Source organism: Brachycentrus maculatus, unplaced genomic scaffold, assembly GCF_059751285.1.
Source record: "Brachycentrus maculatus isolate JH-2025_06_01 unplaced genomic scaffold, ASM5975128v1 h1tg001070l, whole genome shotgun sequence".
In the NCBI taxonomy this organism is placed as follows: Eukaryota; Metazoa; Arthropoda; class Insecta; order Trichoptera; family Brachycentridae; genus Brachycentrus; species Brachycentrus maculatus.
Genome location: NW_028281776.1, coordinates 8019 through 24480, shown reverse-complemented (window position 1 = coordinate 24480; position 16462 = coordinate 8019). Strand labels below are relative to the sequence as shown.

General features: G+C 23.7%; 1 protein-coding gene and 1 non-coding gene across 2 annotated transcripts; both read right to left on the bottom strand.

Annotated features, from left to right (window-relative positions):
• Positions 1 to 434: 434 nt before the first annotated feature.
• On the bottom strand, positions 435 to 12148 carry LOC148299573 (NADH-ubiquinone oxidoreductase 20 kDa subunit-like; the record flags this gene model as incomplete). Its single annotated transcript, XM_088275925.1, is given in 4 exon segments — positions 435 to 613; positions 2399 to 2514; positions 11197 to 11204; positions 11972 to 12148. Coding segments are annotated over 4 exon segments (480 nt in total), but the record flags the coding sequence as incomplete, so codon positions are not given.
• On the bottom strand, positions 2297 to 2368 carry TRNAF-GAA (transfer RNA phenylalanine (anticodon GAA)). Its single transcript has one exon. It is a non-coding gene; the product is annotated as a tRNA-Phe (tRNA).
• Positions 12149 to 16462: the final 4314 nt, after the last annotated feature.

Below are 16462 nucleotides of genomic sequence, written 5' to 3'. Positions count from 1 at the left end.
TGTTGATTATTTATTATATTTTTAAATTTAATATAGTTTCGTCGCATAGGGTATCATAGCTTTTCTAATAATAATGGGAGACGTGAGTTGTTATATCCTCGGCGTCATTGTGTTTGTCTATTTTTTTTTAAATAACAAATTTGTCAATTAAATCGTTTTAAACGTCGTATAAGTTTTCTTATAGTTCTACGTTTTTTAAATAAAGAGATATATGCAGGCATAACCCTGTGTAATTGATAGTATCCACCTCTAGTCACTTATTTTTTTAAAATTATTTGCTGAAGTTTTAAAGTTCCGTAAAATAGGGCTTCTGCGGTAGGTGGGCATCCAGGTACATATAGATCTACAGGGATAATTTTATTACACCCTTTAACTACTGTAGGTGAGTAATGGTAGTAACCGCCGCCATTTGCACAACTTCCCATAGAAATTACCCATTTAGGTCCTGCCATTTGTTCATAAATTTTTCTCAATGCTGGGGCCATTTTTAATGTCAAAGTGCCTGCTACTATCATCAAGTCGGCTTGTCGTGGGCTTGCTCTGAAAATTATACCAAATCTATCATAATCGTACCGACTGACAGTTGCGTGCATCATTTCAACAGCACAACATGCTAGTCCAAACGTAAGTGGGTAAAAAGAACCGTGTCTTGCTCAAGATACTAAAGTGTTTAATTTTAATTTTAATAAATTTATAAGTTTCATTTAAATTATTTAACATTTCTTAATTTTCTACGAATATGTTTTTTTAGACTTGGGTCTTTTTTTACACCGTATATAGAGCGTCTGCGTTTTACGTGACTTAATGGGGCAAAATCATATACACCGCGTATGCATGTGTAGTTCACAACAGGTAAATCTCTCGCAGCATTTCCATTAATTAAAACTTTAGAGAACTTACGTAAATTATGGCCTGAACCGGGAATGTGTGCTAGAGCTCGTTTTTTTGTAGATAGTTTTAGCTTAACAGCAGGTCGACGTGCAGAGTTTGGTTTTCTAGGTGTACAGATTCTAAGGCGTAAAACTACGCCTTTTTTTTGAGGTCCTTTATTTAATTTTGGTTTTTTATTTCGCAATGCTCTAAAGTATGTTATTTTAGTTCTTTGACCTAACGTAGCCACTTATAAAAGTTTAGTATATACACGTAATCTGCGATAAAAAATATGCTGAATAGTATAGAAAATATGTACATATACGCATAAAATAATATATTATGGTTTACTTGTTTTTTTCTACTAATTATTAATAGGTCTGCAGGTGACTCAGATTTAAAAAAAAAAATCTGAACATAATATAACATATTTAAAAAAAAAATAATAAACATAAGAAAAATTACAACTGGATTTGCAACTAAAATAACATAAGATAAATAATTAAATTTTACAAAAAATAAGAAGAAGGGAGGTAAACCTGAAAGAGATAACAATAAGGTTAACACAGGAGCTTTTAGTTTGCTAAATGTGTTTAATTTGGTAATAAAGAGGGGTATTGAATTATTAATGTTAGTTACAGACGTTGTTTGCAATAAATATGTTAAAAAACACAAAGTTATTGTATAAATAATAATGTATATATTCAAAAAAACTGTCATAATTATTAGTAGAAAATTCTCATTGTACAGCCAACGCTTCCCGTTTTAGTTCAAATATCTCATTTATGACTATTCATAGCTAATAATTTATTACTCAATGAGTACTCTCCTTTTTTATAAAACATAACTTTTTTTCGAGAATTACCACCTCTACCCAGTTTTCCGCGAAAAACCAGATACAATCCTTTGATTTTCAACTGTTCAAAATTAGGTTTTATATATTTATTTAAAATTCGAAAAAAGAATAAAAAATAAGATCTATGTTTTTTAAAGTGTGTATTATCTAGTCGTTTTTTTTATATATTTGCAAATAGGTTTTAAATTTTAGATCAAGAACTTATTAAAAATAAATAAGCTACCTCATTAAAATACTTAATGGAGAATTGTTTAAAACTTATATTTTGTACTTTATACGAAAATATTTTTACCAATTTTTTAGGGATGGTTTTTAATACATTTACGTTTTTTTCACAAACAGCTACATTATAAACTGATTGCAAATAAATAGCGTTAAACATTTGGTAAAATCTGTAAGTTCCAAATTTATATGAGTTAGATGTGTCTACAAAAAAAATTCTATATATGTCAAAATCATTTGCTCTAATAATGTTTACTTTGTTTAGATAGTATGTTTCAGAGTGGGGGTTGATAGAGAGGTCTGCTATAATGGGTAGTATTAAATATTTATTTGGTTTATCAAACATAATGCTTACAAAAAGAATTGAACTTCTGACCTTCAGATTTTCAGTCTGACGCTCTACCACTGAGCTATGCAAGCTTAAAATTATATTTAAAAAAATTAATTGACAACAAAAAAAAATATTAATAAATATAAACAATTTTCAATGAAGAGAGACTAACTGATCTATTCTATAACGAGGTAAAGTTCCTCTTATTAAGATTGCTAAAGTAACTAATACTATACTTTTTATAAACATGTAGTAAGATTATAGGAAAAAAATAACAGCTCCAATTAAGATTGCTAAGAAAACAAAAGTTTCAATCAGAGCGAAAGCCATTAAAGAAGTATTAAATAAATTTCAGCTTCTTCAGGATTTCTTGCAGCTCCTACGTTATATCCAGCAAATAATACTCCAGTTCCAATTGCAGCTCCAGCTAAGGTTACAGAAATAAGTCCAAGTGCGATAAATTTAGATGCGGTGATTGCTAACAAATTATGCCTTCATTTGCATTAATTTGTGCTTATATATTTTATACTTTAGAGATATTACTGGATTTTGTCTATCATGCATTAAATAATTAAAAACAGGTGTTAGGTAGTCGAATGTTAAATTTTTTTTTTTTCGTTTTAATTGAAGTAATATAACATACTTAAGTAAACTTAAGCAAAATAAACTTCTTTTTAACCCCGTAATAAATACAAGCCCTATGGTATTTATTTGTTTTTTGTTTTTTTTTGTTTTTCTAGTTTTTGCAGAAAACATACAGTCCAGCATAGAGTATTTTCAATGAAGAACTCTGTCAAAATCTCGAAATGATTGATACTTATTATAAAAAAACATAAAATTGCTCGACATGGGGATTGAGTAGAATAGATCACGAAGGACTCGAGTATAGTAATATTTTTTATAACTTTGTACACCTTAAGATAATTACCTCGCTTCATTAAACGGGTTGCTAATTGCTGAGTTGCTGTTTGTTTAAGATTTAAAAATTTATATTTTTTTTTATAACATAATTTTTCTTGTGTGTTTTTTCTATGACTTAGTATTGTAATTATGCAAAACTTATACGAATATTTTTTAGATAAAAAGGTCATTTTTTATACGTTAAATAACAAAATTTAATAAAATTAAGTTATTTGTAGCGAATCCACTATAAGCAATGAATTCATTAAATGAATTTATTTTTAATTTTTGAATAATATAAGTATAGACAGGGTAGTAATAATATAACTAATTTGTATGCGTTTAGTACACTCACTATTATATTTATTGAGGCTAAAGAATTTATAAGCAAAAAGTTTATAAATAAGGTTGTTACAGAAAACAAAATAACACTTTCAAGTTCTATGTATTTATACATTTCAATTTTTAAGTAATGTGCGCCTGGAAGACTTAACTTTACTATTATGGTTAAAATTAAAAATATAAAATAGTTGCTATTTAAATTAGAAAATATTTGTAATTCATAAAAATTTATAGTCCCGTAAACATATATTACATGGGATACGAAAAACATAAAAAATACACTAATCAGAAAGTTGTTAAAAAGATATAGTAGTAAATTATTTTTATATTTTATTAACAAAGTTGATGAGGTGTTATTTTGATTTAAAAGATAAAAATAAAAAATAATTGAATAAAATTCCAAAAAAATGAAAAATAATATAAAGTTATTTACATATGTGAACACTGTAGATAGTACTAAAATACTAGAGATAATCAACATATGATTTGAGTTTTTTATAAAAATGTTTTTTTATTACAAATATAGTAAATATAGCAGGTAGTAGTATTAGTGGTACAGAGGATTTTTGGGTTAATATGTAGAGAAATAAGAGTGTAAATATAAAGTTTAATACTTTGGTATTAATATTACTAGTTAGTAGCTTTGTCTTAGTGTCGTTTATTGTTAATTCTTTTAGCTGTTTTCAAATATTTTTAAAAAAAATTCCAAATAAAATTTCTGAATATAAAAATGTTACCATACTTAATGTAATAAAATAAATTAAATTTCCGCTAAACACTTACATTTTTTTTTTTTAATAGTTTTAAGTTTTTTTTAATATGAATATTTAAAGAATAGTTGATTACATTAAGATGCTTTTTTAGTAAATTTACAAAAGTTAGTGGATATTTTCTATAAAAAAATTTCATTTTTTAGTTTTGTCACTCTAATGAGCTATATACATAATCAATCGCTAAGGTTATTATTAAAAATCCAATAAAAATAAATAGTATTAAAATTGAATGAAGATTTAAAATAGATATATTTAATGCTAATGGAATTAAAATTAAGAATTCACCATCATAAATAAGTAAAAACAACATTATTAATGTAAAATTTATAGTATATTGAATTTTTATATTTGTCAGTGATTTAAAACCGCATTCATAGAAATTTAATTTATAATTATACGCTTTATTACTATAGTAAAATTTAAAAATAAAAGTAAGTATTCAAAATATACATGAAAAAAACACCGCATTAATAACTATTAAAGCTACGGAACCACTAACCACCTATCATTTTATTGTTTGCGTTACCTTTAATCTAACACCTGTTAAACTATATAACAGATTATATTTGTGAAATAAGTTAAATATTTTAAAAAATGCAAGTCTGTTATCAATTATTTGTTGCGTAGGTATATTATAATTTACTGGGTAAGTAATTTTTTTAAAATTTACAAAAGAATGGACCTTATGCTTTCCTATATTAAAATGTTTAGGAGCTCTCAAAAAAACCATTGTTTGTTTTGAGATTTTTGGAAAAATTTTTTTTGTTAAGTAGTGACCCCTTAGTGTTATTAAAGTTAAAAGACTAGTTTTTTTTATTTTATACAAATTTTACGTATCTGATTATTGTATTTAATCCTAATTTTAATTTTAAATAAATAGTAACTTGTTTTAAAAAGTATCTAGAATAATATTTAAATAATACTATAGGTGTGTTTGGTTTAATAATAGAACAAACACGTACATAAGCGCCAACACCGGACCCCATACGGGAGTTTTTTGATTTCATAGTTAACAAAAAGTTTGGTTTAATCATAAGTCAAAATTTTGATATATTATACATAGGTTTTTTTTTTAAATATTTTTTTCTAAATATTTTTTTAAAAATTTTTAAATAAATAAATTCAAATCTAAAAAGATTGAGATTGTAAATCCCAGAATTAAGATTTTTTTTTGTATAGTTAGTCAATATTTTTTTTTTTCGTCTTTTAAATATATGATTTTTTTTTATTAGAAAATTTAAATTCAATTTTTACAAATTTAACGAACCTTTTATACTTATAACTCGGTGATTTTAATATTTGTTAAAAATAATTTATTAGTTTTTTTAGTGTATTTTTTGTTATTTGAAGTGAGTTGAGATCTTTTATAATTAAATATTTACTTTTAAAGAGATTGTTGTTGTTAGTTATTTGTTTATTTAAAATTAAATTATTATTTCTGACAAATAAAAAAAAATTTGTATTTTTTTTTAAAAAATCTAATAGTTGAGAATTAATTAATAAGTATTTTATGTTAATCAAGATATAAATATAAAAAAATATGTAGGCTATTAGGTGAGACAGTTTTTTATTACATATTTTGTAAATGTTAAATATAAATTTAGTAGCGATGAATAGTATTAATATAGATAATAGCTCTTTTATGAAAAAACTATTTAATTTATTTATATAAAGTATGTAGATTATCATAGATAATCCTATTATATTTAAATTTAATAGTTTGTTTTTTAATTTAGTTTTAGTTAGAAAAGATTGTAAAAACGATAATTGTAAAAAAAAAATAAAAAATTTAATAGTTGATATTTTAGAGAAAAAATTATGTTTAGTGTGTAGTAGATTAAGTCTCAAAGAAACTAATAAAAATAAAACTAAAAAAATTATTATTTGGTTACTAACTTTTTTTATGTAGTATTTATGAATTTTTATCAAGATAATGTATGATACAACAAGCAATATATATTCAATAGAGTCGTTCGATCAGTAATAGCCCCAAATTGACTGAAAAAGCGCCCATAGGGAGCCTAGACAAAATGATATTATAACTATATAAGATAGTGGATATTTATTTAATTTAAAATTTATTTTTTTGTTAATAGTAACATAAATATACATTATTGAGCCTATATATTGCAAATTAGGGTGAATCTTAACGTAACCCTGATAAAAGTTACTGATGGTTAGATATTTAGCGTTTGTTATGCTTAAAATTCATATACTTAGTAAAATATATGTAAATGAACTATATACAAATTGTAAACAATTTATAATTAAATTGACAAATATAAAATTAATTTTTATATTATTTATTTTAATAAGTAATATATTATATAAAGAGTTATTATCAATAATGGGGTTTAAATATATACATAAAATACTAATAACGTAATACAACTTAAACAATGAATGATTGTTTTACAAGATTTCTATATATTTTTTTTTTATTCTGCGTCTATACTTATGTACGTAGTTTCAGCCTCTTGTTATCATTAAGTTTTCAATAGTAGGTTTAATTAGATTAGTATATTTTTTCAATCATAAATAATTTCTATAATTGTAATTTTTACAATAAAAAAAATTTATTTTATTAAATTGTTTAGAGAATAGTTTATTAAGGGTGTTAATACTAGAACCTATACTTTTACGACTCTTTTTAAAAAATTTTGTTAATTTTGTACGTATTCTGAGAAGTTGTCCGTTGCTTAGTATTTTTTGTTTATTATTATATATAAATTTATAATAATTAAGTTTTTTATGCATAAATAACGAAAAATACGCTAGAGGGTAATCTTTAATTTTTTTATATGTATTGTTTTCAATATATAGGTAATAAAGGTTTGTGAGATTTAAATCTGATATATTAATTAGTGTCATTTATAAATTAAGTAAAATAAAACTTAGTGCAACTTCTAAACCACCTAGTATAACAACAATAAAACTAAAACCTAAAATTCATTGTAAATTAAAAAGGACGGCACTAAATATATAGATATAAAATATAGTTATAACAAGGAGCTCTATATTTAATAGTAAATTTAAAAAGTTATTAGAATTAATCCCTATAGTTAGCATACTAGTAATAAATAATACTCAAAAAAACTTTAGTCAAAATAACAACTTTTTTATTTTAATTTTCGATTTTTATCACATTCTACAAAATAATGACATTCGTCAAATAACTCTCTATTTTGCATTAAATGTATAAACTTGGAATTATTATTAATTTTTTTATAAGATTTTTTTATAGATTTGAATTTAAAACGCTTTGGTGCTGCCAATTATAAATAAATGTCACTGATTATTTGATTAAAACCCGTATAAGATACTTCCAGATTATAGTTATAGTTTAGTAATAATTTACGTGAATCTGTCAAGTTAACATAGTTTGTATTATTTAATTCCTTATCTTCACGCTCCAATCAGGTGCTTCCCTTATTAAGTTTAGATATTGAGTTTATTTTTTTATTAATATTTGTTAAAGTAGTCACTTGGTAGTCAAAGAAAATAGACTGGTGATTGATTATAAGCTGGTTTTTTTTTAAATTAACTGTTGAGGAATCTAATATATAAAATAAAAAGCTATTAATGTGGTTTAAAATAAGAAGATAATAGTAGAAATGATTTTTTGTAGAAAGTTGTAAATAAAAATTATTAGTATACTGTTGATTTAAAAATAAGTAATTATTAAAAATAATCGAAAAGTCAACTCATCACATAGTAGATGGACGAAAATATTTAGCGTTCATTTAATTAAAAAGTATACATAAGTCATATTAATAGTAATATTAGTATAACTAAAAAGTTTAGTAAACTGTATTCTTTTTTTTGAGTTTCAATAAATTCAAATTCTTTATCCTCCTGTACTCCATAAATAATTGAAAACATTATTTTACAAAATAAAATTGATCCTAAAAAGTTAACAATCAAAATTATATAAACGAGAGCTCCAAAATACGTGTTAGTCATTAGTGATATTAAACCTCATTCTATAAGAAATTTTGCAGTTAGTGGAAATCCAGAGAATAATAATATTAAAAATCAAAAATGTTTGGTTAATTTTGGTAATAATAAGTGTAACCCCTTTATGTAAACTAATCCTCTAGTTTTAAATCTTCTATATAGCATATCTACAATATAAAACATATACGTCGACATAATTCCATGCAATAGTAAAAATAAAGTACAAATATGCATGAGGAATATTTGTTTAAATATTAAAAAAAGTAGCATAAAGGTCATTTCTTGTACTGTTGCTCAAGCAATTAATTTTTTAAAATCCGTTTGACGTCCCAAACCTAAGGTAGCTACTACTAAACTAATCAAAATTCATATAGTAAGGAAGAAAAAATTGTTAACATCATGAAAAATTGAAAGTAATATAAATAAACAATACAACGCAGATTTCACAAGGAAACCACTTAAAAAAATAGAAAATGCAGTTGGGGATTCCACATGTACCTTTAAGAGTCAATAGTGAAATGGAGCTAATGGTATTTTTATCCCAAATCCAAGTAAAAAGACAAAAAATAAAATTTTAGATTCTAAGTAAGAAAACTGTTTTTGTTGTAATAGGTTATAGTTTAATGTATTATAACCTGTATATATATATATTAAAGCACACAATACTAAAAAGGATCCAAATAGAGTTCAATAAAACAATATTTCATTAGCTTTGTCAATTTTTTTAGAATATCCAAGTTTATGAACAAAATACATTGTTGGGAGAAATAAAAATTCAAAACAAATAAAAACAATTAAAATATTGTTACTACTTACCATAATAATAACAAAACTTAAAAATATAAAAAAAATATTAATGTTATTAATATTTTTAAATATATTTTTTAAACCAAGTAATTCTAAACAAATAATTCCGGTGATTAGAGCTAAGATAACAACAGCGTCGCTAAAAGATGAAGAAAATACCCCATAATACTCAAGGTAAGGTACTGAGTTATTATCTGTAAAAAACTTTAGTTTTAAATCTAATAGATGAGGGCCTAATATTTGTTCCAGACGTAAGGAGTAGTAAAATTTTACAAAGAATAGCGTTGTTAGTGAAGCTAAAAAAAATAAGTTAATAGCGCGTAGTAAGTGAATCATGTTAGAAAAATTCTTAAAAAAAAAGTTATATATTATATTTAATACTGTAAGTATAAGTAATAACAGCAGACTTATGTTAATACATGCACTAGAAAACTGAATATAAACTAATATTTGTTTATCAAGTAATGTAAGATTTTCAGATTTAATGTTTACAAGATTAAACTGTTTAAAAACGTTCCCAATAGATTGAAGTATGTGCTCTAAATGAATCAATTAATGTTATTATAGACGCGTCTATAATTAGGTATAAAAAAAAAACTTATAAAAATAAAATAAAATCATCAATTATACGATAAAAAAATAGCTATATTATACACAACACTAAATACTAAATATATAACAGCAATATTAATATATAAAGCAAAATAAAAAGTAGCTCTAACATTCTGTCTGTTTCTAGAATATCTGCTTTTGTTAAACATACGAACTTTTCTTGCATATTGCATAAAAACACTTAATCAATTCATTTAAATAGATTTATTTATTAGTATATAAGTTTATATATAAATCATTTTTTTGTTACATTATTTAGAATAACGTTTAAATAGTAAAAGTTAGTGAAGTAGATATTAATAATGTCAGCTTTAGATTGCAGATTTAGATTTTTATATTTTTTTTTTGAATTATAAATACTTTTAACAATTTTAAATAAATGTTTTGTTTTTTTTTTTGTAGCTGTTACTTCTTTATTATAGTAATTTGTGGCTGTATCTAAACTTAATATTTTCATAAGAGACATTTATAGGATAATTAAAATTGTTAATAATTGTGTAATTATGTTAAATATAGTAAAGTATATTACTAAATATTTAAAGAAAAAAAAATTAAATTTTAATATTTTTATTTTAAATAATTTTTTTACATTTGTAAAAAAATGAATATAATTTATATTTTTGAAATTAAAGTAAAAATTATTTTTTAATGAAAATATATTAAATAAGAATTTTATATAAGGTCTATTTAAAGTGTTGTCAAACAAAGCTAAAAAAAATTTCATTTATGTTAAAAAACACATCTGTAAGCTATTTTGAATTTTTTTATTTTTAAAGTTTTACATGTAGGTCCTAAAAGTTCACGACCTCTACTGTTCATTCTTTTTTTTAATAGAACTAAAGCATTATCCTGAAAACAAAAATATCTTCCTTTTTTTGTATTTGTTTGGTGAGAACTTCTTACTACAATAGCTCTGCTTTTTTTTTTTTTAATTTTATTTAGCGATGTTTTAGTGTTTCTAACGACAACACGAAGGAATCTGCCCTCTTTAGCATGTCGAGTAGTGTTACATTTTCGAGTCTGTATAACTTTTACTAATAAGATTCCACTAGAGTCACTTGGTACTGAAAATGAATTTTTTTGAAACATTTATTTTTGAAAAAATCTAGTTTTAGTATTATATACGCTTTGTTTTAAAATATTTTGTTTTCGTAAAATAGACATTTTTGAATTTTTAGTAATTTCGGAATTTTGTATACTTTTTAGCATAAAATATAATATAATAAAAAATAAACTATAAACTGTTATTAAAATTATAATAAAGACAGTTAAAAGTGCTTGTTTTTCAAAATAATAATTAAAAAAATAAAAAAAATCGTTTAATTGATGGGTTTGCTGACTGTAAAAAGACTTGTATAGTATTATATTAGCATCGTACGTGGAGATGTTTAGTAGGGTAAGAAATAAAATAGATAAAAATCCTTTTTTTTTTGGTGTTTGTGTAGAGAAGGAAGTTAGTTGTGAAAATATAATTAAAAAAATAAGTAAAACAGCAAATTCACTAATAATAAATAATAATATAATACCGTCTAGGCTAAAAAATAGACCAAGAATTATGAATAATATAAAAATTACCAAAAATGAAAGAAATTTTTTTCTAGTTGATGTATCTTGTAAAAATGAATTTAATATAAACACGCTTAAAATCAGTGGAATTAATTTAAAAAGTGATAATACGCTAATAAAATTTAAAAAATTCATTTAATTTCATCCATTAAAGAATAATAACACATAAGTAACAGAAAAACAATATAGATGAAAGTACTCCCCTAAATAAAATAATGCAAAAAAAAATCCACCAAGTTCAGTCGTATGACCAGCTATAAGTTCAGATTCAGACTCACCCAGATCAAATGGAATTCTGCCAGTTTCAATTAAAAATGTAATTATAATTATTGGCATTATAGGTAGTGTTAAAAAAAAGCCATTAATTAAAGACTCTTGTAATTGTACTGCTTGGTAAAACGAAAAAGATTCATAAAAAATTATTAGAAATACAAAGATAAAATTTAAAAAAATCTCTAAATTAAAACTAATTATTATAATTCTATTTGAAGCTAATATAGAATATTTATTCTTACTAGCTCAGCCGACTAAAAATAGTAACATAGTAAATGCGGTGGATAGAACAGCCATGAATAGGATGTTATATTCGATTTCAAATAAACTCAAATTAGGACCCCATATTAAATTAATTCAAAAAAGATAACAAACAATTAGTACTAAGCTAGGGAATATTAAAAATAAAAACTTATTAATTTTATTTAAAACAACTATTTGTTTCATTAATAATTTTAGAGCGTCCGCAATAAATTGAAGACGACCTTTGTACCCTATATAATTAGGACCTACTCTGCGCTGAATAATTGATAGAACTTTTCTTTCAATTAATGTTATTACTGCAATTATAATTGTAAGTATTAAAAATAATATTATATTATATAAAAAAATGTTTATATTTGATAAAAAAATATTCATATTATTTTAGTTTTTTATTAAAATAAACTCTTGTCTTTTTTCCTAAAAGATTAACTTTTTTTTTTTTATTTAATTTAATATTTATAGTTTTTAAATAAAGAAAAGTGCTATCAACATAAAAACGTGGTACTAAGTTAATAGTAACTGGGGTGAGTTTTCTTTCAAAACTAGACTCTAAAAGTGTAGTATAGAAACAAAATACACCTATCATTGATATAAAATGCCCAACGGTAGACATTGACTGTCATCCGAGATAAATTAGTGGGAAATCATGTAATCTTCTTGGCAATCCTGAGAATGCAACTCAAAACATAGGGATAAAAGTGGTTCACTGTCCTATAGTATAATATATTATATGAGCAAAACTAAATAATTTTGAGTACTTTGTCTGCATTAATGAATAGTAATAATAATAAAATCCGACAAAAATAGCCATTACTACAGCTCCAGACAGCATAAGATGAAAATGAGCTACAACATAAAGTGTGTCATGCATAGATATGTTTAAACTTACGTGAGATAATCACATACCAGTAAAACCTGCAACTAGAAATAAAAAAATAAAAGAAACAACTCCGTACAATATAAGATTATTTTTAATCATACCGTTAACTAAAGTATAAGTTCAGTTAACCATTTTTATTGTTGCTGGCAGTGATATCATTATTGTAATTGTACTATATAAAGATCTACTACGATGGTCTAATCCTACTAAATACATATGATGTCCTCAAACTAAAAAACCCATATAATTCATTATATAAATAGCTCATATTAGGTGATGCTTAGAAGCTACACGTCTAGAAGATGTTGCGGGTAATACTGAGTTAATTATTCCGAATGCAGGTATAATTAAAACGTATACTTCTGGATGTCCAAAAAATCAAAATAAATGTTGGAAAAATATAGGATCCCCACCATAAGAAAAATCAAAAAATGATGTCTTTCAGTGTCTATCTGTTAACAACATAAGCATTGCAGAACCTAAAACAGGAGTTATCACTGATAAAGCTCTCAACATCAATAGTATTGTGATTGTGACAAAAGGTATTAAAATACGACGATTTCTTAACCCTGGCATAGATAGCGTACGTCTTGTTATTAGTAAGTTCACTATACTTATAGTTGTACTAATACCAGCATAGTACACCCCTAAAATAAGCATATCTTGTATACCAAAACCCGTATACTCTGTGTTGGATGAGAATGGTGTAATAAACGTTCAACCTGCGACAGTTTGATTTGCGCTTATACACTTTACTAAAAATCTTTTTTGTCTTTTTAATTTTAAAGCATTTTTTGTTAAAGATCAGAATGTATCTGTAGAGTTATAAATATCTTTTCAAAAAATTAGTTTATAACTATAGAAATTTTCATCAAAAATATTTATGTTTAATTTAGAAGTTTTTGGTAATTCTAATTGCATAATAATTTTATCTTGTAGAGCTCTATACTCGGATCAAGTATATTGACTTTTATCTTCTTGTTTCATTCTGTCATCTATTATTTTTCAAATTCTTGAATAATCATTATTAGAGGTTACTTTTTTAACATCTAGGAATAATTCATCAAGGATGTGTTGTTGTAAAAAGTGATCAACTTTAGCTAAGCCTGAGTAAAAAGAAGTTTTTAATTCAGTTGTTCAATATTCCAGTCTCATTGATCCCATTTTAGCAATTAATAAAAAGCCACAAGGCTGAATTCAAAAACCTAAGTTGTTTAATCTTGGATAAGCAACGTCTTTACTTCCTACATGATAGGGTAAAAAATAATTCGCAAATCCTCCAAAGAAGATAGGAACTACTACAAAAAAAATCATAATTAATGCGTGAGCGGTGATTACTTGAAGGTATTTTAAAGAATCACCGTTAAAAAAGGGACTGCCGGGGTATGCCATTTCTAAGCGAATACAGGTGGCTAAATACGAGCCAAATATCGCCGTTACCAACGAATAATAGAAGTATAGTAACCCTAATTTTTTATGGTTTATAGTGTATACTCACTTCTTAGTTATAAACTTTTTAATAATAATAATATTTTGCACAAGGCAGTTTAAAAGCTGAAGAAAGAGAGTAATAACGATAATAAAAACAGTTTTTAAAATTTCTCATCTAGAGATTAATCTCTGATTAGACAATTAAATATATTTTCATAGAGTTAATTCGTTACTACTATATAGTATATTTGAGATGCTTTGTATTGTAGTGAAGTTAACAGAGGTGTTTGTGTTTAAAAAAGATTTTAAAACAGAATAAACTTCTAGAACAAGTGAGTTTAGTAGTTTTTCATCATATTGTATATGAAATCAATAGTAGGTTAACTCCATAAACTTTTTTGTTAATCATTTGATTCACTGCACTAAGCAGAATAAATTTAAAATATATAAAATTAATAAATTTTGGACATTATAACCTAATAATATATAGTTTATCTTATTAACTTCAAAACACTTTACTAAAAAAAATACTCAACTAATAAAAATAAATATAAAATGTCAGTACTTTGCTATTAAACATAAAATAAAATATTGTTGCTTAACTCTAATGTTATTTTGCTCAGATTCCAAAACTCATAACTGGTTACTTGGGTCAAAATTTCAATTTTTATCTGTATAATATGTTAAGACGTAAACAAATTGGTAACTTTCAATATAAAGCGTATAGATGATAATTAAGGAAACTAAACTAAGTATTATAATATTTTGGTAATATGTTAGATAATTGTTATTTAATATAAGAATGTAACTAAAATAAATTGCTAAAGATAACAATATTAAACTTTTGTACGAAGTCTTTAATTGAATTAACAATTCTTGGTTTAAACTAGAATAATCATACATATAAAGTGGTTCCTGAGAACTATTCAGAAAATAGTAAAAAAATAGTAAAAATAGAAAACCCTCTATTAGTCAAAAAGTCATACCAGTACGCTTTCAGAATCTTTGAATAGCAGATGTAAATTTTCCGTATTTATATTTATTTAAAAAATTATTGAATGTACTCATTAAAATATAAAATATAACTAGAACAACAAATCAAACAGCAACTTGTTTGGTAAAGTCAATTTGTATAAAAAATAAAGACGAGTAAAAATAAAGTCCACTAATAATTGCTGGAACCAGTATTCACTTTGATATATTTAAGAAAAGTAAAAAATAAGTATTCACACTAGAATAAATAGACTTTAGATTATGTTGTTTTATAAAAACTAATTTTTTTACCGAAATCTTTAATAACTTAAGACCTTTAGAGAGTATAGAGTAATTGTTATCAAAAAAACTAGAGTGGTTATTAGTGAATATTGTAGATAGGTGATTATTAATTCTTTTTTGAAAATTAAATCTGTCTTCAAATTTAAAAGTAAAATTAGTTCAAATATTTTTTTGTGTTAAACTATTTTTTAATTTAAATAAAATATAGTAATGTTTTAATTGTATCATTTAAATAAGTTTTTTATATAAATTTCTATTACTACTTGGTTTTCAAAAAAATATATTTAATTTTTTTAAATAAATAGGGTTAAGTTTAGTAACTAATATTATGTATAAAATATATGTTTGCATAATTTTGAACAACGAGAAAACAGGAATCGAACCTATAATGACAGTTTTGAAGACTGTAGTTTTACCTTTAAACTATTTTCCCAACAATATTAATTAATACCTTAGACATTTTATTAGCGTTAAGATACAGGGAGTAAAATGTATCAAAAAAAAATTTTACATTGCTAAACGAAGTTCCTAGTTTATAATTAAAAGATGTAATTGTCGCGATCATTAAATTGACAAAAGAATTTAAAACAACATTAGTATGATACAACAATATAAAAATATAAAAGTATTTTAACATATTTATTTTATAAACAACTAATAATGTTACAATAAAAAAGTAATTTATTTATTAACATTAGAAATACTAAGACACCTAAAATTGATATTAAGATATTTGACTTAGTACTGAATGAAGAAGATCCTCGTCAATTTTGTAGAATAAGAATTAACGTTACTAAGGTAAACAATGTATAGTAAATCGAAACTAAATATGATTTACTATTAATAATATTCTGTAAATATAAAAACTCATTAATGTGGAAAGTATTTGAATAGTTGATTATTATATAATTTTTTAGAATATAATATTTTATAATAATATAAAAAAAAATTGAAAATAAATATATTATAGTAAACGCAATAACTTTAAAATATGTAAAATTAAAAAAAAGTTTTTTAAATAAATTTTTATTAAATTGTAAGTATAAAGTTATAATTGGGTAGGATCCTTTTCTGTAATCAAAACAACTATAGTAAATTAGTTT